Genomic DNA, 25,033 nt, shown 5'->3' with positions numbered 1-25,033 from the left:
CATGAAATCTTCATACGTTCTGAGATTCAGGGTGATCGTATGTGCGAACTGAGTGAGCATTCATTAACTGATATATCTCATGTTTTATCTTTTTACAAATTGTAAGATTGTTTTTACAATTGTTTCACACCTTTTACTAAATGACTAGTATATATTATTAAATTTTATTTAGGGTGCTCACTCAATTCACACACACACACTATATACATATAGATCTGACAAAGCGAATAGAATTTGAGCTTCTTATGTTGTTAGCAAGTGGCAACAACTTGTTTGTGTATGTACAGATATGTCTCTTAGCGGCCACTCGTGCCAAAACAATATATAATAATATTAATAAATGTCTTGCGTATTAAATACATTGTGTCAAATATGTGAACCATATGTTGTTTGTCTGTAATCAAAATTTATGAAATACTTCTCATAGGGTAATACTTAAATAAAATATTAAGTAAATTGCAACGATTTTCATTTCTTTTCTCATCGTTTATTTATTTTATTTCCGAGTAGAAGCTTCTACAAAAGCTTGTTACAAACCTACATAAATATTATTTTTTAGATTGTGATGTGTATAATAACTAGACTACAATAAGTTTTGAAGCGCTGCTGTGTTCCTTCCGAGACTCGTTTCTTGTTCGAAGTCTCTGTACTTGCACTAATACTTAATTGAGCATTATTCATAAAGTACGTAACATTTAGTCTACATCGCTAATTGATGACCTATAAATAGGAGTGGCCTTGAGCTTCTTACTAGCTCTTTTCATAAGGCTCTACCCTCTAAATGGCAGATTCAGTAACTAATTGTAACTGCTCAACATTTATACTAATGGGTGATTTTTTTATGAAACTTTTCTTGTTATTTATAGCTAATAAATCCGAGTACCTACTATAATATAAAGAGTTATAAGCTTAGTAGAAAATTATCTAAATGAACTCGTATATTTATGTAGAGCCAACTTCTCTTATATTAGCGAATGAGACCTAACCCCAACAGGAGAATATCGAGCCAGATACATTTTGTGTAAAGCATCAATCGCTAGACATAATTTCCACAAATTTCTTTTATATATTACTTTTTTTTATTAATCTCCTGGATAATTTTGGAGTATGAAATCATTCAAATAGCGAACCCTATACTATGTACGTCTGTACGTGCCTATAAAGCATCAGTTCGAATAGCACCTAGCCTAGTCCACGAAGAAAACCTGTCAAATATAGATGAGTAAGGCTAGGTGCTATTCAAACGGGTGCTCTAGATGGACTACCTCACTAAGCTTACTCTTTGTATTCATAGATCCTCGGTGTTCTTTCATAAAATATCGCCTTAAACGCTTAAAATAGCATTACGTGTACCCATCACTATTATTAGGAAGGGCGCGCCTCCCTTGTTTTTAAATAATTCATTAGCTAAATTGGGTCAAGCGAGCCTCTTTTGCGAGCCGCTAAATATACTTCCCGCTCGATAGATATTGTACTCATCTACCGCTTGATATATATTTGACCCAGATTAGAATGGAATGTGAATATTGTTTCTAATGTGCATATTTGTATTTGTTTGTACCACGAGCATTAATTGCTTAGTAATTTTTACTAGCTGACCCGCACTACTCTACTTGGGTACAGAACTTTTATGCCCAATTTCAACCACTTTATTGGATTGAGTAGCCTTTATATTCCAGGTCTTCGCTTTTCTACAGAATCTATTTCATCGAAAACGATGCAGCGGTTTCGCACTGGCAGCGTAAAAGACGAATCTACATTCTCATTTTATTTGGTATGGCTATTCTGATTGACGAATAGTGTAGATAGGTATGAGTTAGTATTTGCTTATATAATGTAAACGTAAGCCTACTCGTTAGCTTCTAGCTATCTATAAGGTAGATTTTTAAAAATGTTGTTTGGCAGGTACCTACATTGAATAAGCTTTTGCCTTCATTGCCATCCGGCACTCGTTCTCCCACCACTTTATCCTATAAGAATTACCTTAATCGGTTAGCTAAACGTAGCTCAGGATAGAGGTAAGTAGCTTGTTCGTAAAACACATAGAAAACGATGTATAACGTTGTATAAGCGCCATTGTTAAGAACATTGAAGAGAGTAGGCGCGTTGAAAACAGTCGGGGTCAGTAATTCGGGGCATACGAGACGGAAGAACTGGGTCAATGGAAGTAGATCACGACGGCACTTCACCCTCGGCCCCCACACCATCGTGTTAGGGGTTTGGGGTGCCTTTGTACCAGTATACCTACCTATAGAACCAACTTAATTATTTAGGTAATCAGTCGGTTGTAATATAAATTATACTTTTTTGAGTGCTGATTCTAATTCCAGCCAAAAAGATTTGAGCTTGTACAACGAGTGTGTTTGTGTAACTGGGGCAGCGTAAGTAGATCTTAAACAGATGTTTCGATTTTGATTCATTTTAGGGCTCCTTTTCTATGCGATATAGCATTTAGAATAGGGCTAAGTATTATAATTGTTTTATTAAATTACAGTGTCTGATGTAAGATGTGTATGTAAAAGTTCCTAATATTACCTACTCTCTGTAGCGTTTAGTATCGGTGAATCTCAGTCTCTCAGGTACCATGATACAGCACCTCAAAAAACTAACCAAATGATTAACTAACCTACCTAAATTATTGCTGAATAGTAGAGCAGTCGTTTTTGGAATTACATAAGTAGGTTTAAGTGTATAGCTGCTAACCCTGGTTATATTTCAAAGTTATAGATTAGGTAAATCGTTGCGAGAGAATTTCTAACTTTCATTTCAACTGTTTCTATTTAATAAGTTGAGTGACGTCAGAGGAAATTAAAGCCGTGTGTGTATCGAACAGCTTAACATTTTTAGGTCAGAGCTGAAAATCCTCAACCTAATCCATTTAAGTGGGTGTGTTTGTTACTTTGTTTATACTCATGTGGATAGAGCCTTTTGTTAAGAGTGTAATACTTGGCTTTCCTTTCATTGTACCTAGATATTATTGTCTGTTGCAAATAGGTGTGTATGATTTCATTATTGTAAATGAATGTAGGGGTATTCAAATAAAAAACCAACTTGACAGACCACACGAAAGAGTAAATATTTATTCGAAAAATGCATTGGCGGAATACATAAAGACATAAGCACAATCATCATCATCATCAGTTTGATAACACTCAGTTAATTAATACATGGATATAAATTCACCAAACACCGTATTTATTGACATCAATAACACACAAGTAAATAACACACATTAAGAAATTGATATATTGACAGATCCAGGATTGTTGGTACATATGACATAAGTATGTCAAGAACTGGATCCGCTTAAGCCAGCGTTGCCATACATCCCGATTTTCGCAAGGCCTCCCGGCTTTACAGGCGAAAAATCAATGCATGGGCCACCATCTATCCCGGATTTCTAAAATACTTATATGCGGTCTGCTTTTTATTACAAAATTGCCCCTTATATATGCCGTTCTTTGGATAAATACGGCGGCAGATGGTTCAAAATTTAGGCCACAATTACTTTTCTTAGTTTCCCATGGTTCTTTCCCGCTTTCGGAAAACATTCAGTTCTCCCGATTCATCTCAAACCGGGCAACGCTGGTCCGTACATACTATATACTAATGATCTTAATATTAACTTAATAACTAGTTAGGTATACATTAGACCTGTCTACGAGTGTAATATATGATTGACACTACTACTACTTGTAATTAAACTCCTAATTACTAAGAATCTATGCTACACACGTATAGTGGTTCCACAACATTAACACATATAATTAACATTGACATTTTGTATGTATGTTTGATTATAATATCATATTTGGTATTTGTAAGACAATCTAAGTACTATAAAATGTTCACATAATCATGCTCAGTAATGTTCATTATAATTATATAATAATCCGTTAGCTAAACACACACAAACATTTAAAACACTTCGATATTAATCGTCACTTCACTTTGAAATAAAATATTAAGTTTCGCACTGATAATACTATAAAGTAATGGAAAATATTTCATTCCATTCACAAATATGTCCGTATTTGTTGTTACAAATTAGGCATCACTGACACTAAGTAAAACATTAGATGATTCAAGTCCATTGGGAAAGCGCGAACGTACGCGAGCAGTACAGTACATCTACATCTATTAAACAAATATACAAACTTATGACGTAAATGGCTGTACATCAAATAGTACAAATTAACTTCTAAAATTGTCTAACTATGCAAAAAAAGTTTCTCTAACACAATCGCAATGTCGTCAATCATTGAAATTATTAGCAATGTTGACCATGAATCAAACAGATTATTTTAATTTTATAATACATAGATAATGACAAAACTATCCACTATACACGTGTATTAAATTATTTCTACGAGATATAATACTATAAATGCATACAAATTTTGTAAATGAACACGAGTTGACAGATATTAGTCATTGAATAAAAGTAGAAACTTGTCACCGGCAAGTTTTTACACCATCATCGAGTCTCTTATAATTTTGTCGTTGCGCTACTCAGTTCTGCGTCGTGGTCTACATATATATTTATAGTCTCTTCAATTACAAGATATTTTTATTTAAGTTGTATAAGTATAAACGGCAAATAGCCTATCTATGCTCTAATAATCCATGAACACATTTATATAGTCTTTATCGCAAATTACGTAAGTGTCTGTACCTAGTAACTGGCTAAGCAAAAATATTAATTCTTATGCGACGATAAAAGGGTTTTTGTTCGAGATGTTACAATTTTAATTAACACTCCAGTGAAAAGGATAGACAAGCACTAGGGCGACGTCGGTGTAAGTGATACATGAAATAAAAATGTTTTATAAAAATTGTGTAAATCTCAAATTCTGTTATGAAATATGTATATTATATCCATTTTATATATATAAAATGAACCTACAACCTGAAGAATTAATGCAAAAATGTGGAGTAGTTTAGTAAATTTTATATAATTTTAAAAGATTATCCTGTAATTGGTTGACTCTTTTTATTTGGGTATTAGCTTTGGAGCTGATTGTCCATTTTACCCTTTTTCCCAATTTCATCAACGACGTATGCTTTAGTTAAGGTAAGTTAAGTCATAAGTGAACCAATATTGATTATGGTTTATGTTTTCTTATACGTAGATAATATATAATATGTCAGAATAATAAATGCTTTTAGAACTAAAGTACGTAAAGACACAACAGTGACGTCCTAGTGGACTTACACTACTCAAATATAAAAATCAAATGAATGAAAGCCCGTTCATAAATTCGTTCGCTCAATAAATTATAATAATATCCTTAGTATGGACACTTCAAAAACTATAAGTGTAGGAAATTTAGGGTGTAGGGAATGTTACATTGGAACTAACTTATAATCTGATCCCAGACGAAATCCTAACTAGTGACCTGTCATAATTCTTAGAAGTCTATTCCGAAAATATAGTTCATGATATGGTTAATTATATGGTTCATGGTATTTCATAGAAAGTCAATGAATTGACTAGTGTGGTCAAATTGCCAGTAGATATAACTGACATAGAGATAACTATGTACGAAAATTCGTTATTTTGTGACCATAATTCCCATAGAGTAGGTAAAAGAGTGCATTTATGCCTTGGCTTTGGTGTAAGCGTCAGAATTGCGTATACTGGACACTTTCCAAACATAGTGTTTTTGGGATAAACGGGATAAATAAACAAAAGATCAAGACATAAACATGTAAAAACCAACGACGAAATTATATATTATTATTTTGATTCGCAATAACTTCTAAGCAATCTGCGCATCCACAGCGAGCATAGGAAGTTAACAATCGTTTGGGGCATAATACAATAATACCGCTGTTGTCTGGTGGTTCGCAATCTTTTGCGGCTTTTAAGGCTCTGCCTTTTGGTATCACTGGGAATGAAAGTTCTTGTCTCATAGCGTCTGCGAACTCAAGGTCAACGTCATCTTCGGGTACTTCCGGAGCCTTTTTTCTTTTACATGTTTCTTTAATAACATGATTAATTTCTAAAAGTTCCGATACAAATTTTTTATCCGTTAATAATCTGGCAAGTTTGCAGATTCTGAAAAGAATTTGTTTAGTATGACAATTCATAATAGCGGCTATAAGATGGATCCTATCCATTAATTCCTGCGGAATTTTGTCCTCGTCCAAAAAGTATTTAAATTTATATTTAGCTTTGGCCTTCATGCCTACGAAAACGCTGAGATCGGCATTTTCGGGATTTGTTGTTAATGGGAAATAATATCCCCCTAGTATGCGGCCTTGAGAATCACGCCGTAATTGGCTCCTGAAATGGTAAACCAAATTTCTTTTTTCTGTTACACTAATCCCGCTTAAATATGGCTGCGTGATCAACACTAGCGACACTTGATATTTTAGATGTTCACTACGCCTCTCAACTTCATGCCATTCAACAAAATTAGGATTACGTCGATTAGCAAAATAGTTGAGTTTCTTTTGTAAATAATCCGAATCATGCACCATAAACGGACCGGTATGCGGAAATTTTCCATCCATCATGACCGTGACTACTTTACCAATATGATACCCGGGGTCTGCTATAAGAACACCAGCTCGTCCATTGACTGAAATCTGAACCCCAACCATTACGTGTTCTTTTTCGACAACTTTTCTAAATTGGACTGGATTTTGTGCTTCAGTTACGTAATATTTTATGTCGCATATTGACTCCTCACAAGATAGTAATGAAGTAGACATAGATATATTCTTATACTTAGAGTCGAGTTTTTTAATTTTACTAATAAGTTCCAGGGCCAACCCTACGCACGTATGTTGCCGGTGACAAATTGGAGGATTGTAATCTAAGTAAAAGTCAAGTAGTACAGGGTCCCCAGCCCTTTTGTAGGCGTCATAGAAGCGACTGAGGTTATTGATGGAATCGTAATTGTTGTCCCTTATTACTCTTCTAAGTAATTTTCTCACGTCACCTGTCAGTATGTCGTGTTCTAGAGTCGTTAGACTGAATTTTGCTAAAGAATTTCCCCACATTGCCTTAGGCAGAGGGAAAGGGTGGCTCGACCCCGCAATGCCAGGCTGGGGCCGCGCCTGCTCGCGCAGTCAACTGTTTTCGTCTAGATCCGCGAGACTATTGTCGTCGCTGGGCGAGGCCACCGAGGCCTCGTCGGCCGGCACCGGTCATTTCTCCGATGACTCGTCCTGTAAATGAACATACATATTTACATAATTTGCGAGATATGTAAACAATTATGTAGTCAATTAAATATGGCCATCACGTTCAGAACATAGGTGCATACATAACATAGGAACATAGGTTTGTGTGTAGAAAAAAATGTCAAGTTCGTTTTAGTTCCAGTTGGTGAATATTGTCCAATTCTTTCATAAGGGGCGAGCCTGTTGTCATTCACCGAGCGCAATACCAATCACTTAGCTACAATTAAGAATTTTCGAATAGAACCTCGAAAATGATAATAACTCTTTTTACGAATCGGGAATCGAACCCGAGACCTCACGACAAAAAGTACCTACCTATTGTTGAAATCAAGAAAACTGACACGGTTCCAAGCAAACTAAAGCGGACAGTGAATAATAGTAGTAAATAAAATAAAGCAAAACATTACTTCTAAATAAATAGCTGTTTTTACAGTAGATCATTGTGTAGCATGGGAACGTATAAATTACACCATGAACTTACGCAAAGGATTTATCGGCGCCTCTTCTTGTCAAAATATTCTGAGTAAGGAAATTAATAAAATTCACCTATTCATTTCTGAAGGAAAAATCAGATTAGATCGGTCTGAGGGAATACATAATAAATACCAAGATACAATTCAGAGATGTGAAATAAACCGTGGGTACATTTAATTTTAATTATACTCTTGATTTCGGGTGTAAGCTCTGGGTGGCACAATATACGAATTATTATATTGTAGACATGAAATTTTAATAAATACTAAGTATTCAAGAGATATCAGTCCGATCTAGTCCAAGAAAGTGCATCGTGTAATCGGTTTTTATGCTGATTTTACAAGTAGAGCTAGCCTACTGGTTCTAAAAATGCAACAAATGTAATACTACTGTGTATCTATCGGCAAATAAGTATACATATCTTCGTCAGTGGTACTAAAGCTACATTTGATGAGGGTAACTTTTATAAGTATACGACCACAATACTAGTACTATTTAATTTTGTTTTAATTTAGCAGTTGATACATTAGAAAGTAAGTTAGTCTAATTCTATAATATTTACAATTATCCGGCTACTTTGTCAATTCTACGGGCCATTTTTTGAGTTTATGCAAATCTAAATCTATCAATCATGATGACTAGTTGATTTGATGAAATCTACAACGGAATTTTCTAGGGTATAAAACCGTTGCATTCGTATAAAGTAGTAATTGAAATGCATTAATTCTAGATCTAGCCTATACCTACCGTATAGTACTTAAAACGCACAGCATTTCGCAATAGCTTCACTTTACAATATCTATGGTACCTGTTCATAATGAACTTTTCTGGGCGGTTTGTGGTTTCTTATCGCCTGTCACGTGTGAACACCAAGGGGATTATCCGTCGCTTGCCGGAGACAAGGCATTGCAGTACTATCGTTCATTGTGTAGGTCGAACGTCGTCTCCCGGCGTGTACATTCTTCTTCCTAGGCATGTTACTCTGTGGGAGAGGCGTGTCCAACGATGGACGTAACCCGGCTGATTAGAAAACGTGCACGCACCACTACTTATTGTTCTTGTCGTGTACTAAACATTTTATTTAACTGGCTTTGTATTTAGCCCAGTTTCAAAATGTTTTCTGACGAACAAATTTTTATTAAGAGGGTTTTGTTGATATGTTGTGAAATGATCCGTTTAATTATGAAGTATCTCTCTTGTTGTACCTAAACTGTGACCTATACCTAAAAATGTTGGTACAAGAAAATAGTATTAGTAAAAACATTTATATTTTACTAGCGAGTAATTTTTGCGAGTTTATAATCATAGTCCTAATCGAAATACGGTAAGAACGATGAAATGTTTTTAGTGCAACTTTAAGTGATAGTGATATTTAGATTAATCAGTAATAATATTGTGATCGTAAAAAATCATATATTAAAGCAATAGAGTGAACAAAAAAATATATCATATGAAAGCCATGCGTTTGGCAATATTTTAAGTGTTCATTATTTATAAAGCCTAACTCACACATGAAGCACGCAAACTTGCTTTTCTATCGTTTGTGCAGTGAATCATCAGCTTATAAACACTAATATTATTAATTTGAGTTTCTATAAAAGTATCGAAACAGCGGTAAAATAAAGTTTGCATATAAAAAATATCAAAATGTTACCTGTTTACTGTCATGTAAAAAAGTATATGTTAGAGACAAGACATACCTCAAGGATGTATAGACAAAGCATTACCTTCATAAATATTATTTTAACCTACATCACATAATAATATATTTAAGCTTCATGTACAATAGTTACCACTACAGGCGGACCTGATACATAGTAATTCTACTCATTTCTTTCAAGCAGTCAAGGAAAGCCTCGCCTCGAACCCAATCTATAAAACATTTCTTAAAGTTTTGCCCCACATTACTTACATGTAGGTATATATAATGTTTATATTTTCTGATTGCATTACTCCCGATAGTCTACAACAGTTTATTGCACTGAAATTATTTTTAGTGTATTTGTTTTTATCTGAATCTTATGTAAACATTCGGATGATTCATAGCATTACAAGGTTTACGATATTTCTGTAAATAAAAATCAATCTTGTTAAGACATACATTTTAACATTTCCATGTTATTATTATAGAAAATCAAATGTTGAAGATGACAATCTAACGTCTAATGTTATACAATGTATAGGGTATATGATCATAACTAAGTATTTCTATTTTATTGTTAGTCAACTTTTAAATGTTAACAGAATATTATTTTAATACATATAATAATAATTATGCTTTGACACATTAATGAATTCAGAAATAGTTAATACACAATACACCAAATGATACGTTTATTAAAGCCAACGCTGAAAGAATCAAGCGATCCGATTTTCTCGATTTCCTTTGTCTGTATTTTTCTTTAAAGTTTAATAGATTTTTTTCTGCAGGAGGAACAGGGAGTACGGCTTCAGTATTTTTATTATAACCCATTACAATTATAGCATAAAAATAATTCAGCTGAAAATAACATATCGCCTATGAGTTAAAAATTAAGCAAGAAAAATATATGCGTTAAAAGTTTTCTATTATATCAGCTTCGTGCAGCAGTATCCAATCTAAAAATGTGTCGAACGTCGTTTCGTTTCAGCAAGTTTACGAGGCTGACTAAAGCTACGTTTATCAGCAGTGGTACACTCCCCCTGTCGCCATTTATCCCGAAAGTAGGTCCCTACTTTCCGTACATTACCGAATTTTTGGTAGATAAAATATAACACAACGTTCTACTCGAATACAAAACATTTTTGCTGTAAGTAAGTGAGACTTTATGAAATTAACAACGTCGAAAATATTAGGCCTGAAGTTTTACGTTTTGCACAGATAGTGGAGTTAGTAAATTTTAATAATAAGATAACATAAGTCACCGGCCTCTCTGGCATTTAAACCGAATGTCATAGGCTATCTATCATATTTGGGTATGCACGATACTGCGCCACAATCAATACCTACACGTTTTAGTACAGTTATCATACAATTTAATTAAGAATCGTTCTGCTTATTAGTTTGGTTTACTATAAGTTTTATTTCATCAAGACGTGAAAGTAATTTTCTAATATGTTGCAATAGCTTACTGTTTTCAATAAAAGTATAAAACGGTTCAACATGAGTATTCGTAGTAAACGGCGTTTGATGTCATAAGTATGTGTTCTATGCTTAAAATAACTATTATTTAGGTCGACAGCGCAAGCGTCATGTGGCACCATCTTATAAACATAAATTCAATATGTTATACGAATTCTGGACTAGATACTTATTAGGTAAGTATGTGTATTTTTTTATTAAAATTTTCCGAGAACAGGTTGAATATTAGAACCTAGATCAGATGAAACTTATTTTTGGTCTATCGTACTACGGTGTGGAAAAACTAAATGTAATCCTCGTCTAGGATTGTACGTCTGTATAATAAACAGTCGTGCTGGTGTGAGGCTCAGGCGAGATCCTCAAATAATTCATTTACAGCGGTATGGCTTCGATGAAAAAGCGTTGTGCAGCCGAGCGGGGTCTGTGCACATGTAGGCCACCTACTTTGGCTCGGCACGAGCTCCCTTCCTCGCTGGCAGCACACTCGTGCTCACCCGGCCCATCCCCCGCGCCGCCATCACGTCGCCCACCCTCAAGGGATCCCGTGCCCCCGCGACCTATTTATTTCGTGCTTTACGTAAGGCCCGGCGTCCGCAACCGTCCTTGATAGGCCGCTTACTACACTCGTTTTATATATCTGTAGCTAGCGGGCCAGTTGCTCTATTTTGTGCGCCAACTCATAAATTGCCTACGTATTTTACAGCATAAAAAAAACGCTACTACGTGTTCGCATTACGTAGAAATTGTAAACCTTGAACTATATTCTGGCGTGAAACGTCGAAACAATATTTACAGCTGCGTCGGCAAAGAATCGAGAGCAGGGGAAAGTGAAATAGATAAACGTTGAAATTCCGTTCGCAATAACAACAGAAACTTTCTCTTTCACGCGTACGTCTCAGATTATAAGCATTATAAATATTGACCTCTATAGGAACAAGGAACTGAGAAACGCGATCTCTAAAAATTCGTCGGCTATAAATAAGTATATGGTCGATGGATTTCCCCTTTGATTATACCAAACACTAAGGTCATGGTTTGGAACGTTTCGTGTCAAACGCACTGGTACGTACGTAAACGACCTCGTCATAAAACAACAGCTATGTAGATTTTCGTGGTAGCTGTGTATGTGAGACACACGGAGGTTTAGTGTAGCACACGAGCGTTTACTTTGTTAGTATATTTCATAAGACGTTTCTATACAAATTTTAAGTGATTAGCAGATTCCGTTGAATTAAAAATTAATTTTCAGTATGACATGTGTCAGAAGTCAGAACTATAGTTCGTCCATGTACCTATATTATGATTAAGGGAGCGTTAGTTTTATCTTACACAGATGAAAAATCTTGTTAGCGTTTAGGTACAGGCCGGTGGTCCCCATCTATTCGTTTTTTGTAATATGAAGAAGTAAATGAGAATGAGTAACTGTTGGTGTACTGCACACGTATTTCGTGTAAAAACCGTTAGGAATCCAGCGTGGCCCGAACAAAGCGTTACGATCACCGCATACATTACTCGTATGAGTCAATGCCATGTTATTTTATAAACACGAAACGACACTGCTTCAATAAAAGAGCAGCAATGCCGTTATTACCATAATAATACCACACTATAATACTTTAACCTTATGACTGATGAGTGACATCGCGAGACTATGTGAGTTTTCCTCTACAATTTTCCTGTTTTCATTGTCACACTTCAATAATGACTGAAAGGATTGTACAATGTTAACTACAATGGAAATGTTATTCTTAGAGAAGATAATCTACTCAGATAATCAAACAACTCTTAAAAGATTTTTATCAGTCAATTCTTTTCAGCGTATGAATTATGGATATGTAATATATTCTAAAATATTGGTAACCTAACTTTTTTTGTTATTCGTTTTGTATTTATAACAACAATAAAGCAATTTAAATAGGTCTTGACGCTGTAGTTGAAGTTAATCGCTTGGAAAATTCACTTCCAGGCGCCTGTAAACTTGTACAATGTAATTCTTTACAGAAAACGTTTCTTACAGACCACTGGGTGAGCTTCAAACATAATTATGCAGGAATCTCTTCAAGGCGCTAGACTTTTTACATAATACCTAGATCAAAAGTTCTTACAAAGAGGGTTGTAGATGAATTAATTATTACGTAACTTTAAGTTATTTAAACATGATATAGTGCATACTTAATCGTTTTTTTTTGTTATTTTGATTTTCTCTTTTCTAACGGTTTGATATAAAAATATGTTTGTAGTCTCACTTAATTACTTTTTAAACGGATGCAGTCGAATATGCTCTACCAAAAGTACTGCAATAAAAAGACAAAACCTTCTCTCTCGGGCGGCTTAAACAACTTTGACACTAGGTTGACCACTGACCATACGACAAATGAAATGTACATTTTTCATTCTGATTGACAAAATACTTTTGTAAAGTTTAGTGTACCGACCAGTTCAAAGCTTATAAGAAATTATATCTGTAATGGATGGTTACTAGAGCTTAAAGCAATTCATGCAAATTGTCGTATTCTGAGGTTATTTGCCCTTACAAAGCAAACATTCTTTTTTGAAGAGTATGAGTGTTACAAATGTTGCCGTAAGAAGTATTTCATTTATTAATATAGCAGTGTTTTTCAACATGGTGATATGAAAAAATCTTAAAGAGTGTTTATTTTAGTCATAGAATGAAGGTTCCGCTTTGTCTGTAGCGATTCTTTTATTCTTTTTTTTTCCAGGTTTCCTGTAGTTTAGATTAAGGAGCTATAGATGATAAATATTGACCTAAAATTGTTGTAGGAAACAACTGTTATATATCCACACAACAGATGTCTGCCACGTGTTCGTAAACCAGCTTTGTGACCGCATACAAAAGGCTTGCTATCTTCTCTAAGGGCTTGAAAACAGTGTGGCGTTACAACCTAAATGGAGGCTTCTTCATCAAAATACTTAGAATATTTTCACCCCCTTTTCAAAAAACTAATTATTAAAATTCATATGATCTGTGTTATTAATATTGAAAACAGAATTTTGGTAGTAGTTTATTTTAATAAGGTTTATCTAATAAGACAACAGTGAAATGCGCTGCTACTTGAAATATTAATATTGAAAGTTTTCAATATTAATAATTTATTTATCTGAGAATTCTAATCAAATCAAAATCAGGAGGCCAATTCGATGGGTGGGTAATAATTAGAAAATTTATATAATTTTTAAGATAGATAATATATTTTGATAGTTTTAGATTTCGAGAACAGGCCTTCTGGTTTTACTTATGGATAAGGGGCAAACAGTTTTGTTTTTTTTTATTCCTATCTAAATGTAGTCCATCACCAAAATCATAGTAACATCTTCTTAGAATGTTTCATGATCGCGTGACACATTGTTATTGCGTAGTCATTGAAATCATTTGATGTCCCGTTACTTCGAATTACATCGAGACAATGAGGGACTATTCTACTCATCAACCTATTAAAAACATTCCCCGCTATTAAATACAAGCAATAAGTGGCAAAATGTTGTAAGTATTGGCTGCATTTTATTACTTTTGTGAAACAGTTTTAATGATACTTTGAGGCCAAATGAAAATTAGCAAGCAAAAATGCATTTTATAATTATTTCTTTAAGCAGGATTTAAACGATCACGATATTTTTATTTTTTGTAGCTATCATGATCTTGTAATAATTACGCAGTTGTCAAATAATTGTCCGCGTTGAGGAAAAATTACATTGTTAAAAATAACCTTAGTATATTGGGTATTCACTGAAAATTATTTCCAAAATTAAATTTAACGTAAAAATGTTTTAATTCAAAATTACTGACATCTTTATAAGACTTTTAAGATGTTGAATATCGATATGAAACACAGATTTTTATTTTAGTGGTGGGTTAGTGATAGTATTAACTGTAAAATGTTGAAGTAAACATTTGTGAAGTGAGGTGAAACAAAGAGAGTAAGATATACTTACATCTGGAGTGCTCGCCGAGGAAGACATGGAGGCGACGAGGGCCTCGACCGTAGCCTCTGCTCCCACACGCTCGTGGCTAGGTTCCGCAGCAGCTTTGTCGACAAGCTCCTTGATTATTTCTTGTAGTGTTTCTTGGCTAGGTTCTTCAAAACATTTCGGTCCTGGTTCAGGAATAGCGCTCTGTATATCCTTCTCGTCAGGTTCTTTAACCGCTTCTGGGTCAGTCTCCTGAACGGTCGCCTGAGTAGCTTCCAGTACAGGCTCTGCGACCGGTCCCTGAACCGGTTCCCTATCAGATTCCTGCTCAGCCTTCTTGTCTGCACCCTGTGTAGGTTGCTGAACCGCTTCCCCGACTGACCCGTGACCGGCTTCCAGGTCCGACTCTTGAACTGCTTCCTGGACAGTCCCAGGAGCAGCTTCGCGGACAGATCCAGCAGCTTCTTGGACTGGCTGCTCGATTGACTGCTGAACAACATCTGGGGCGCGCTGCTGATCTCGTTCATCGATAAGGTCCGGAATATTTTCCAGAAGCTATAATAAAAATAAGATGTTTAAAAAAAATAAAATAGAAAATAGTTGCTTGAATGATTTTTAATTATGTTTGATTCTCAAGCAGCATCCGCCGCTTAAGCTTTAAAGGGTTTGATACTTGAATGTTTTATTGAATTAGAGTACTTAATTTATTCGTTCAGAGTGAAATGAAAACTTACGGATAAATGTCCATTAACGGCTCCATTGAGTGAGCTCGATGCTGCAGCTGTAGCGGACGCTGCATCGTGTTGGCTGGAAAGCGCTTCAGCAATCCTCGCGAGCTGACGGAAAATTATACATTATCACTATGAACAATTAAGTAAATTCAAACTAATTATAAAATTAAATCCATTTACTTTGTGTTTTTTAATATTGTTTTTAAATATACTTACAGATTGGTTGTCTTCTGAGTTGTCGGAATCCTTCTGAGACGATAGCATAGCATCGTCGTCCTAAAAGATAGAATAAAATATAATTCAAAGTTAGATAAATACTGTGTACAATAATTACATCAAAATTAAATGTACTTTCATAAAGTGTTACAGAACTTACGCTGTCAATTTGGAGAGCGGACGAGTCGGTGCTTTCTAATGTTGTGGCTTCGTCTAGAAGCTGTATGTACGCAAACAATATTTACTATTAGTCACTAATAAAAGCGTGCATTTCTCAATATATTACTGTGAACACAATACCGTTTAATAACTGCTTTAGCTTATGACCATAATATATTATTTCCAAACTATGAGGTTGCATTGAATGATGGGAACCTTGTAAAGAACTTTTTTGAGGCTTATTAACAAATATAAAGAGCCAATTAAATTTACCGATAAAGGTGACGTCGGCTCATCAATATCGTCTTTGACCGCTAATCCTGAAGAACCAGCCTGGTCAATAGTCCTAGGTACGTCAGTCGGATCAGGCTAACAGAAAAAGAAAACGTAAATATAATATCAAATGGAATTTAAATATTACGTACAAAAATAAAATTAGATTTACTTTATTGATGTCAGTGCTTGTGTCTTTCATTGCCTGGGAAACAAATCCGTAGATGGCCGGCCCAATGTCTTCGGTTTCGCGGGCAATACGTGATCTTATCACTTCGTTGTACCCTCTTAATTCGACTGGAGGAATAACGGCGTCGTCATTCTTTGAAGGGGTGACTTGCTTGTCATCACCCTTGGCGACTAGTTCTAGAATGTCTGTTTCACCCGTGGACTCGGGTTGGTCAGACGTGTTTTCAAGTCGTACAAGAGGGAGCAGTGCATCATCCTGTATGCCCTGGGCATACATTTCCTCTTGCATCACTCGAGCCAACATCTCATCTTGTTCTATCACGCGGGCTAACATTTCTCTGTCATGTGCTAGATCTTTTTGTAGATCTGACACGTCGGGCTACACAACAGATAAAAATAATAAATTGTGACAATTTTTTTTAGTATTTTTAATAAAAACAAAAATACGTACCACATTATATATCGGAAAATCCTGATCATCTTCGTCTGGTTCCGTTTCGAGATATTCGACCTTAATAAGAGAAAATAAAAAAATAGTATACCAGAGTTTATTTTTCAAAGATATTCTAGTAATATAATTAATTATTAAAGACTGCTTACCAGCCTTGAAGGACCAGGACGAGCGCCATCATCTTGTGTAATTTCGTCATCATCGGGTATTATGATCTAAAGAAATGAAAAATATGTTTAAGCATAATGATACAAGTTGAACTGATTTACTCTTTGACATGATATCTACCAATATATAAAATATTGGATCTACATATACTAACCGTTTGAGTCGAGCAGGAAGCTCCTGACAAGTCGTGCAGCCTCCTTAACTTCGAGGGGCAAGGAACGACATCTGGGTCAGGATCGGGATAGGCTAAGGACTGGGAAGTTATCGGCATACAAATGGCCTCTTCTGTTGAGGTGTCGCCCAGATCGTCATCACAAGCGGGCGATAAGCCAGCCTGGCGGGCGGCTCGCATCTGCTTGCCTTTAGCCTTCTGAGCCATCCGAATGAGCGCCGCACACTGCTCGCCCCTTGGAGTCAAAGGCATCAGGTTGCAGCCAGAGTCATTGGAGGTCTCATCGTTGTTGTTGTCCTAGAACGAAACGAAAAGTGCTCAAATTAGATTGAATCTAGACTTTAAGTCAGTTTTAATCTAGAAATGTTGTTAAGCATTTTAGCCTTTTTCATATTTAATTTCCTGATTTAAAGTAAGAAGATTTTGTCACGGAGTGGCGTCCAATCATATTTCCTCCTAAGATCTGGTACTTGATATGTATCAGTGACTATGATATGCCCTATATTTTTCTTTAACTCTACGTAATGATCATTTTGTAAGTTAGTGTGGTTTTGTTTGGTAAAAATTTGTAAACGTGACAAAGTGAATGTTTTACTCCAAACCGATGCAAGAAAAGATTGTATAGTTTTTATATCTTCAATAGGTCAATCGATCGTCGATGGTAATCAATCAATGGACTATACATTGATTGGAGTGTTAACACCCTATAATTGCTCCCTTTCGTCTCCCTTAGCGCATGCGCGCAACCCGTGGCCGAAGCCTACATTTAATAAAGCAACGCCGCCCGGAAAGAAAAAGCGATGCTTGAATACATTTCTTTTGTTTGGTGAATAATATTATATTAATTGCGCTACATATTTTATCTGTTTAACACGTTCACGTGGACCAACATGAATGCTGTAAAGCTAGCTAGTAGTATTAATTATGATCGCGATTAGGTATATTTTATAATTTGCTCACAGCATAAATTCTGAAAACTATGCCGCATGATAACGTGACCCTACTTTGGATCGGTCGGTTAGGCCTCATGTAGGCCAACCAACACCATGTGTACAAACGGCAAACAATTCCTTCACAAATCGAATTACCGATGTCTTCACGGCACATAGCTGACAAAAGGCGCATAGACCGTAGCAATGTTGCTATCGAAATAACACAACTTTCGGATTAGTTGGTGTTTCAAGGGTCTATTTTAGATTTGGCATGTGCCAGTTGCGGTTACGTCGTTTCGTTAGCCGAGCGAGAAGAAGTGGAGGAGTACTCGGCGCGGGAGGGGGGTCCTTGGCCGCGCATACGTATACAGAATAGAACACAATGCGGCACCGATCTGCGTCGACGTGGTGTGCGCAACACCCACAGCGCAAGCTGGCGCCAGCGTAGTAGCCGCGACCGTTGTCATAAATATACTTAACATGGCAGCCATCGCTGGCATAACTTCACCGACAGAACCACGAGATGCCGCGTCCTGTACCCTACGAGGTAAGTCCCGCTGCGCGTCAACTTTCAAAATTGGGCGATTTTCTTGCTGGCGACATTTCGGTCTTTCCGGTTACCGCGTTCTTATCAACTTCTAAAGTTTTAACGGTTAGTTTGTGGCTATTAATATTATAATAAATATATAAATTATATATTTATTTTGATAATTATACTTCTGAAATTACCTACTTGGAATTTATTTCTGAAAAACGGGAACATTCTAAAAGCAACCTTCTGTTCACTATCGTATTACGTTGAAATTGGCATATTAAATTTGGTGGCGCGAAGCGGGTAGCAAGTGGAACGTGTCGTGTGCGACGGCGCTCGATCATGTACTCGTACTCGTGTCATGTTTGTACGCGACTACAGGCCTTATCACTCTGTTCCGTGTATCGCCATTTCGTTATCAACTTGGACGGTTGGCGTGTACAAGCCATTTTCAGCAGTGACGTCAATACATAGCCGATATTGCGTTGACTTATTTTAATTATGCTAAAACAAATCTACAGCATTTCTTGAAGTGTCCACTAAATGTATACCACTACTTTGAGAAAAACTAGTGGATTTCAGAGAATACGTATTGTAGAAGTAAAAATGAGGATAAGTGATTTATTTAAGGCCGGTTAGCTCACTGTTTCATTGGATCAATACTTATTTCAAGGCCACAAACCGGACAGTGTTTGTTTTTGTAAACATAAAAGAATTACGTCACATAACTAGAATAGCACACCTATTAAGTAATACTATGTAGAACTTCTAATTATTATTATGGCAACACTTAATTTTGTATCAGTACCAGAGTACAGCTACAAGCAAAGCAATATAAGACAATTATATCAAGAAGTGATATCAACTGATATTAAGTTTGGTATACTTATTACATATTACATTTAGAAACCGGGTCAATAAGAACTTATTGGATTTATAAGATTGTCTGTCCCTTTCTTTCCAAAGGTTTTCTGTGGAGGTAGTAATGACTGTAGCATTATGTGACGTCACCACACTCACCACCCTCTATCGCCCTCTCTGTTTGACTGTGGACATTACAATGTTCCTAACTTCATTGCTTTGCTTTCTCTTTCATTTAGTTTTATGAAAACATTTTATATGTAGGTACCTACCTATTATCTTTTGAATAAAGTTAATCAAATTAAAGAACCTATTAATTATAATTATTGAATAATAAACAAATTGGCACAGACTTTTGAAATTAGACCCAAGAATTTGTGCTAGTTTTTTCCAACGTGATTTGATCAACCAGTCAGAAATATTGCTGTTTTGTATTCAGAGTTCAGATTTAAAAAAAATAAAAAAAACTGAACTAACTGTGTATAGATAATACTAGTGCCTGAGACATGCAGACACAAGTTAGTTAATTTAAATTCCTTTTTTTGATAACATTATTACTATTGATATAATAAAATACATAACTACCTGTACACTTTCTGCTCTACCAAAGTATATCAATAGATACTTACTACAGTAGAAATAGAAGTTTGTGTGCTAAATAGCAAGGTTCAAAATGATTAAGACAATTGTTTCCTTTGAAAATTTTCATGATAATTGTTTCTAGACAAAACATTTGAATGCTTAACTTCCTAATAGAGTTATAATTTCATAACAGTGTGTAATATGTAGAGAAAAAGACAGCTAGTATTATCGTTAGCTGTATTATAATTGCTGAAAGAGACAATTCTTGTGTCATGTTTTTTGTGTGTTTATTGTTTATTTATGTTAAAAAAATATATAAGTATTTATGTACACATACCTATAGATTTAAAGCCAGAGGAAGGCTCTACCAGCCTACCTTATGTGTACTTCTTGTTAACTTAATTATCAAGAATATTATCAAAGATAGGTGTATGATCACAAACAGCCCTGCTATATAGCACCTCCCTAATATGTATAAAATAAAAGAAGGAGGAAGTAAAAATAAACGTTTATATCAGTAAAATAATATATTTAAACAGTGTTAAGTAAATAAATTACATAAAGATACATAATTACAGTAATACAGAGAGATTGGGATATATTTTTTATTTATTGGCAACATTTAATAGCTTTCATACCTGTAAATGTTTTTATATCAGCAGAATAAAACATATTTATGATGTCAAAGGTATAAACACAAAATAAAAGATAATGGAATTGAATTAGAGTTTGATAAGACCTAGAGATGAAGCCTAGTAAAAAAATCAGAATGTATTCACCATTAACCAGCAATACATTAACTAACTATTGAATGAGACTCTATTCAATGTAATCATTTTGTTTGTTTTTGTAAATCCATCTAAAATACTTTGTGTTTGCAATAAATGAATAAGTCTTTACAAATATATAAAATGCTCAATAAATCTATTTAATACAGATAAGAGAGACAAAGAACAATGAGATTATACCATTTTCTTTCATAAAAATCGTTTGGTTTATTCAATAAATTTCATATTAAGTTTCTGATGGGCATAACTCATACAATTGAAATAAGCTAAATCCAGTACTTATATTTTTTTATGTATCATTTGGGAACTTTCTTTTCATATATAAAGCATTTTTTATTATCTGTATGAACTATAAATTGGACCAAAAATTTATGAATTACATTTGTGACTGAATTTTGGTTCACACAAAGAGCTAGGAGACATAGGAGTAGTCAACAAAATATTCAATAAATTATCATAATGAAATACATGTAATTGATAAAATACACATATAATTTGCAAGATTAAATTATTTAGTTCTATTGAGCAAAATGTTGCTGATCAATGATTATTTTGACCAGTGAACATTATTATTATGTATTTCAGGAGATGCACATCATTTAACTAGGAATTTAAAATGTACATTTTAATAGATGGATTATCGATTCTTTTATTCTTTGCCTGCCTGGTCAAATAATGTTGCCAAGCTCACATAAAACATACATGGCAGTACATAATATATTATCACCTACATAGATATGAATATTAATATGTTACTAAATGTATATTTCATAGAAAACACTGAGTAGTTCGTATAATTGTCCCTTGATACATACTGTTGGGGGCAAACGTTTCTCCGCCATCTTTAGGACGGGTCGCCGGGACCCTCGGAGATGTTAATTTCGGCCGCGAGATTGACTGCAGTACCGCGACCTCTCCTGTTTCCGCATCCGCTAAAATACACGTTGAGTACGAATTCACGAAATTGACGCGGTTCCTAATATATTGTTCGCGTAACGCAAGCTACGACGGTTGCGTTAGTGGCTGCGCAGTAACGGTGCCCTAGTTATTTCGGGTGCCGTCCTAGATCCGAACGAGGTCGAAACGCCGTTTTCATCATCACCACCGATGGGGCCGCATTGGGCTGTACGACCTCGTAGATACCGAGTTAGATAGTTAGCGCATCGTCACTATTTCCCACTCACTCAACGGCAGCGCGACGCCGATCGACACGCAACATTCGGAAATGGCTACGCCGCAACACTGCGCATGCGTGATATTGGCGTCCCGCGATACCGCCGCCCCCTGACGTATATCACTAACAACTCGAATTTTACTTTGTATTTATTATGAAGAAGATCACATTGTCATTAATAATTCATAAACACAACCACAGTACAAAAATACACAATTGCGCTATATAAAGGAGAGAACGCACAAACCCGCGCCGCCCCGCGAGCTGTAAGACCAAAGCAGAAGGCTAGCGACGTCGTCGTTCATAATTGTTTTATTAAGTATTGTATTGAAAAACTAATAATTTATAATTAATCAGTTAAGAAACATCTTAATGTCATATACAATATTTGCGGTGAAATGGTATAGAGTAGGTACTTATGCAGTTATAGGTTAATCGTTAAAATGAAAGAAGGTATCGTGGGTACTCGGTGCCCACGGAGAAGGGAGGTGCCATTTGGCCCAAAGTAAGCCAAGGCCGGTTTGGCGGGGATACACGTGTGACCCAGATACAAGCTGCGGGGCCGGGGAGCTGCGGAAACGTACGGTGGAGCCCGCGCGCCCGTGCCGCCTGCCTCCATGTCTGATCGATATACCCACCGAATTATCTAGCGAGCGATTGTTCTGACAGCCTTATCCAGGCAATCTTTAACTACCCCCGGGATATGCCTAGCGTTGACGCTGAGGACAGGGGCTCCACGCTCTCAATTTGCCCGCTCTACGCGCCTGCTAGAGGCGAGCATAATGAATAAAAGGGTTACTGACCTCCATTTTAAGATGACCCCGTGGGGCTTAGGCTCATAGCCTCTGCAGGCAACGGATAGTGGTGTACCGCGTTCGTCAAAGCAATCGCTGACGTAGATATTACAAAGCGTAAGGCGCGCGGGCCGAGAACGCGTTGCGGTAGCCAGTCTGTAGCTAGTCGAGCGACGCGTCGCACGCAGGCGCGGAGTTCGGTGCATCGATCGCCGCCGTCGCCGCGGTTACATCACCACCGCGTCCTTTCTCTGTGCGCACACCACGCCTCTTCGTCCCCTCCACCCCGGCCCGCTGCCGTGCCCCTCTCGCGCCAATCGCCACTACGCCATGGATCTCCGCTACGTGCCACCATTCGCACATTGGCCACCGTCAGGATCGGTCGTTCTCTCGGAACTCTACACACTAGTGGAAGTTTAGTTCAGTCCAGAATATTTCAAACTTAGTTTTTGTTCGTGCGATCTGAGGCGCGTTTAAATCTAGCTTGAAATAGGGACTTGTAGTGTTTGTATTATTATAATAAAGTGAATTAAATACAGTTAGCGTACTTTTAAAATTTGTGAGATGTTCGCGACCTACTTTTCCAACTTCCGCATTGTAGTTCAGTTAGCGACTTATGTATTTATTAATATAAATTAAAAAAAAATTGAACAATAGCAATCGGAGTCCGCGTGTAGTTGTGAGCTGTTATAGAGCAATTAGTCATATTTTTCCTTTTGTTCGATCATGTGACTCACGTCTCGCGGTAGAATAACTTCGTCGTATCCGCGCGCACGTGTCGCATTTACGTTTTGCTAATATTTTAATTACAGCTGAAGAACTGATTCAACATACCAATGAAGATATGAAGAAAGAAGATTTGGTTTTGTCTCTCATATCGGGGGGAGAAATCGACATGGCTGTTCTTAATACCAGTCAGTCTTTTTCTCTCTCCTATAGGATTGACATACTATCATCAGTCGTCCTTATCGGCCGCGTGTTTCACCAGAGTGCTTCGCTCCGTGCTTGGCTATGTCTGCAGTGACGTCGGAGGTTACGCAAGCTGTTATATGATTCGGCTGCGAAATCTCTGAATTTTCTGCTAAAGACTGCCGTTTTAGGAAACTTCGAACCCGAGATCTACGAGAATATAACATCGAACTGTCAATCCTATTATGTATTTGTCTTTTTTGTAATATTTGTGTCGTAACATTTCGATTTGAGTCATTCTACCGACATGACGAAACCGAAATAATCGTCGGCGAGGCAGGCAGCGCTCGCGCTGGGAATTGGGCAATCTGCAAGCGAGCGGATGTCTCGTCCCGCGCGCTCCGCCGCCCCCGCTGCCTAAAATTTGAACTGCTGCTCCGAACACGCGCGAACTCAACCGACATGTTACGAATTTTAAACTTGTTCATTTACTTTTCTGTTACAGCCAGTTCCGTGAGGCGTCTACTTGTATATGTTGCCCTCATTGATGCTATGCGATCCCATCCATTATATTTTATGCATTCCTTTTTATTTCTGCATCGTTTGTACGCAAAGCGACTTTTCGATTAAAATTATTTAATTGGAGCATTACTTATTTTTCATTATGTATTTTTTTACTTGCATGTTTTATCGTTATCCTTTTTTGTTTTACCCTGTTTTTATAAGTGTGATAATTATGCAGTAATTATCACACTTATAAAAACATACATAGGTAGACCAAAGAGTTAGTTACATGAATAATAGATTTATATAAGCGTGGGTGGCACCCCTCGACCCGCCTCCCTGTCTCTCGTCCAATAGGGAGCCGTATACTTATCCTTGGTGACCTTGGACTCGAAACTTATACTATTTCATACATAGTTTAGAAAAACTACACAATGGCTTAGCGAATAGTTCCATAAATAATAATTCTTCCATTATTGGCGCCGAACAATACACTGTTTATTGTTGTTAACAAAATAACAATGATTGATAAAGTGCTCTAAGCGAATTGCAGTTTACCTTTGCCACCAAACAATACCTAACACTGGAAAATATTTTAAACACAAGCCACATAACATTATAACATATTAACGATCAAACCACATAACAAACAAAATTATATCATGTTGCTTTCTCATTCATTTCAGTTTAAATACATTTTTTATTTATTCGAACTTGCAGAAAAAAATATCTCATCTTTCATGACAGACGACCAATCACAATCAATGGACCGTTTAAGAACTAGGTGCAGTTAAAATAAAATACAAAAAAAAAACAAAAACCAAAGAAACTCTTAATACATACGGCAAATTACTACATATCGTAAATTTTCTGAGTATAATA

General features: G+C 36.2%; 1 protein-coding gene across 3 annotated transcripts; it reads right to left on the bottom strand.

Annotated features, from left to right (window-relative positions):
• Positions 1-3,051: 3,051 nt before the first annotated feature.
• On the bottom strand, positions 3,052-24,006 carry LOC142986299 (uncharacterized). 3 transcript variants are annotated; one of them, XM_076134724.1, is made up of 12 exons: positions 22,748-24,006; positions 17,058-17,372; positions 16,885-16,950; positions 16,736-16,795; positions 16,268-16,663; positions 16,096-16,191; positions 15,824-15,883; positions 15,664-15,723; positions 15,451-15,552; positions 14,741-15,271; positions 8,477-8,650; positions 3,052-7,179 (listed from the first exon to the last, which is right to left on the bottom strand). In XM_076134724.1, the coding sequence occupies exons 1-11, from the start codon at positions 22,751-22,753 to the stop codon at positions 8,525-8,527; spliced, it is 1,818 nt and encodes a 605-aa protein (XP_075990839.1). In that variant the 5' UTR covers positions 22,754-24,006; the 3' UTR covers positions 3,052-7,179; positions 8,477-8,524. The 3 variants fall into 3 exon arrangements, with proteins under 3 accessions (XP_075990839.1, XP_075990840.1, XP_075990841.1); XM_076134725.1 differs by lacking the exon at positions 8,477-8,650; XM_076134726.1 differs by lacking the exon at positions 16,268-16,663.
• Between the last annotated feature and the right edge of the window lie 1,027 nt (positions 24,007-25,033).

The sequence above is a fragment of the Anticarsia gemmatalis genome, chromosome Z (assembly GCF_050436995.1).
Source record: "Anticarsia gemmatalis isolate Benzon Research Colony breed Stoneville strain chromosome Z, ilAntGemm2 primary, whole genome shotgun sequence".
Taxonomy (NCBI): domain Eukaryota; kingdom Metazoa; phylum Arthropoda; class Insecta; order Lepidoptera; family Erebidae; genus Anticarsia; species Anticarsia gemmatalis.
The sequence above is the reverse complement of the archived record's forward strand: the minus strand, read 5'-3'. Positions and strand labels throughout refer to the sequence as shown.

What these genes read in the sequence shown, in the direction of transcription:
- LOC142986299 (XM_076134724.1), bottom strand. An exon ending in GTCCTGGTCCTTCAAGGCTG is followed by an intron (nt 16,796 to 16,884) that starts GTAAGCAGTCTT and finishes TCTCTTATTAAG; the next exon opens with GTCGAATATCTCGAAACGGA. An exon ending in ACTCAGAAGACAACCAATCT is followed by an intron (nt 15,553 to 15,663) that starts GTAAGTATATTT and finishes ATTTTCCGTCAG; the next exon opens with CTCGCGAGGATTGCTGAAGC.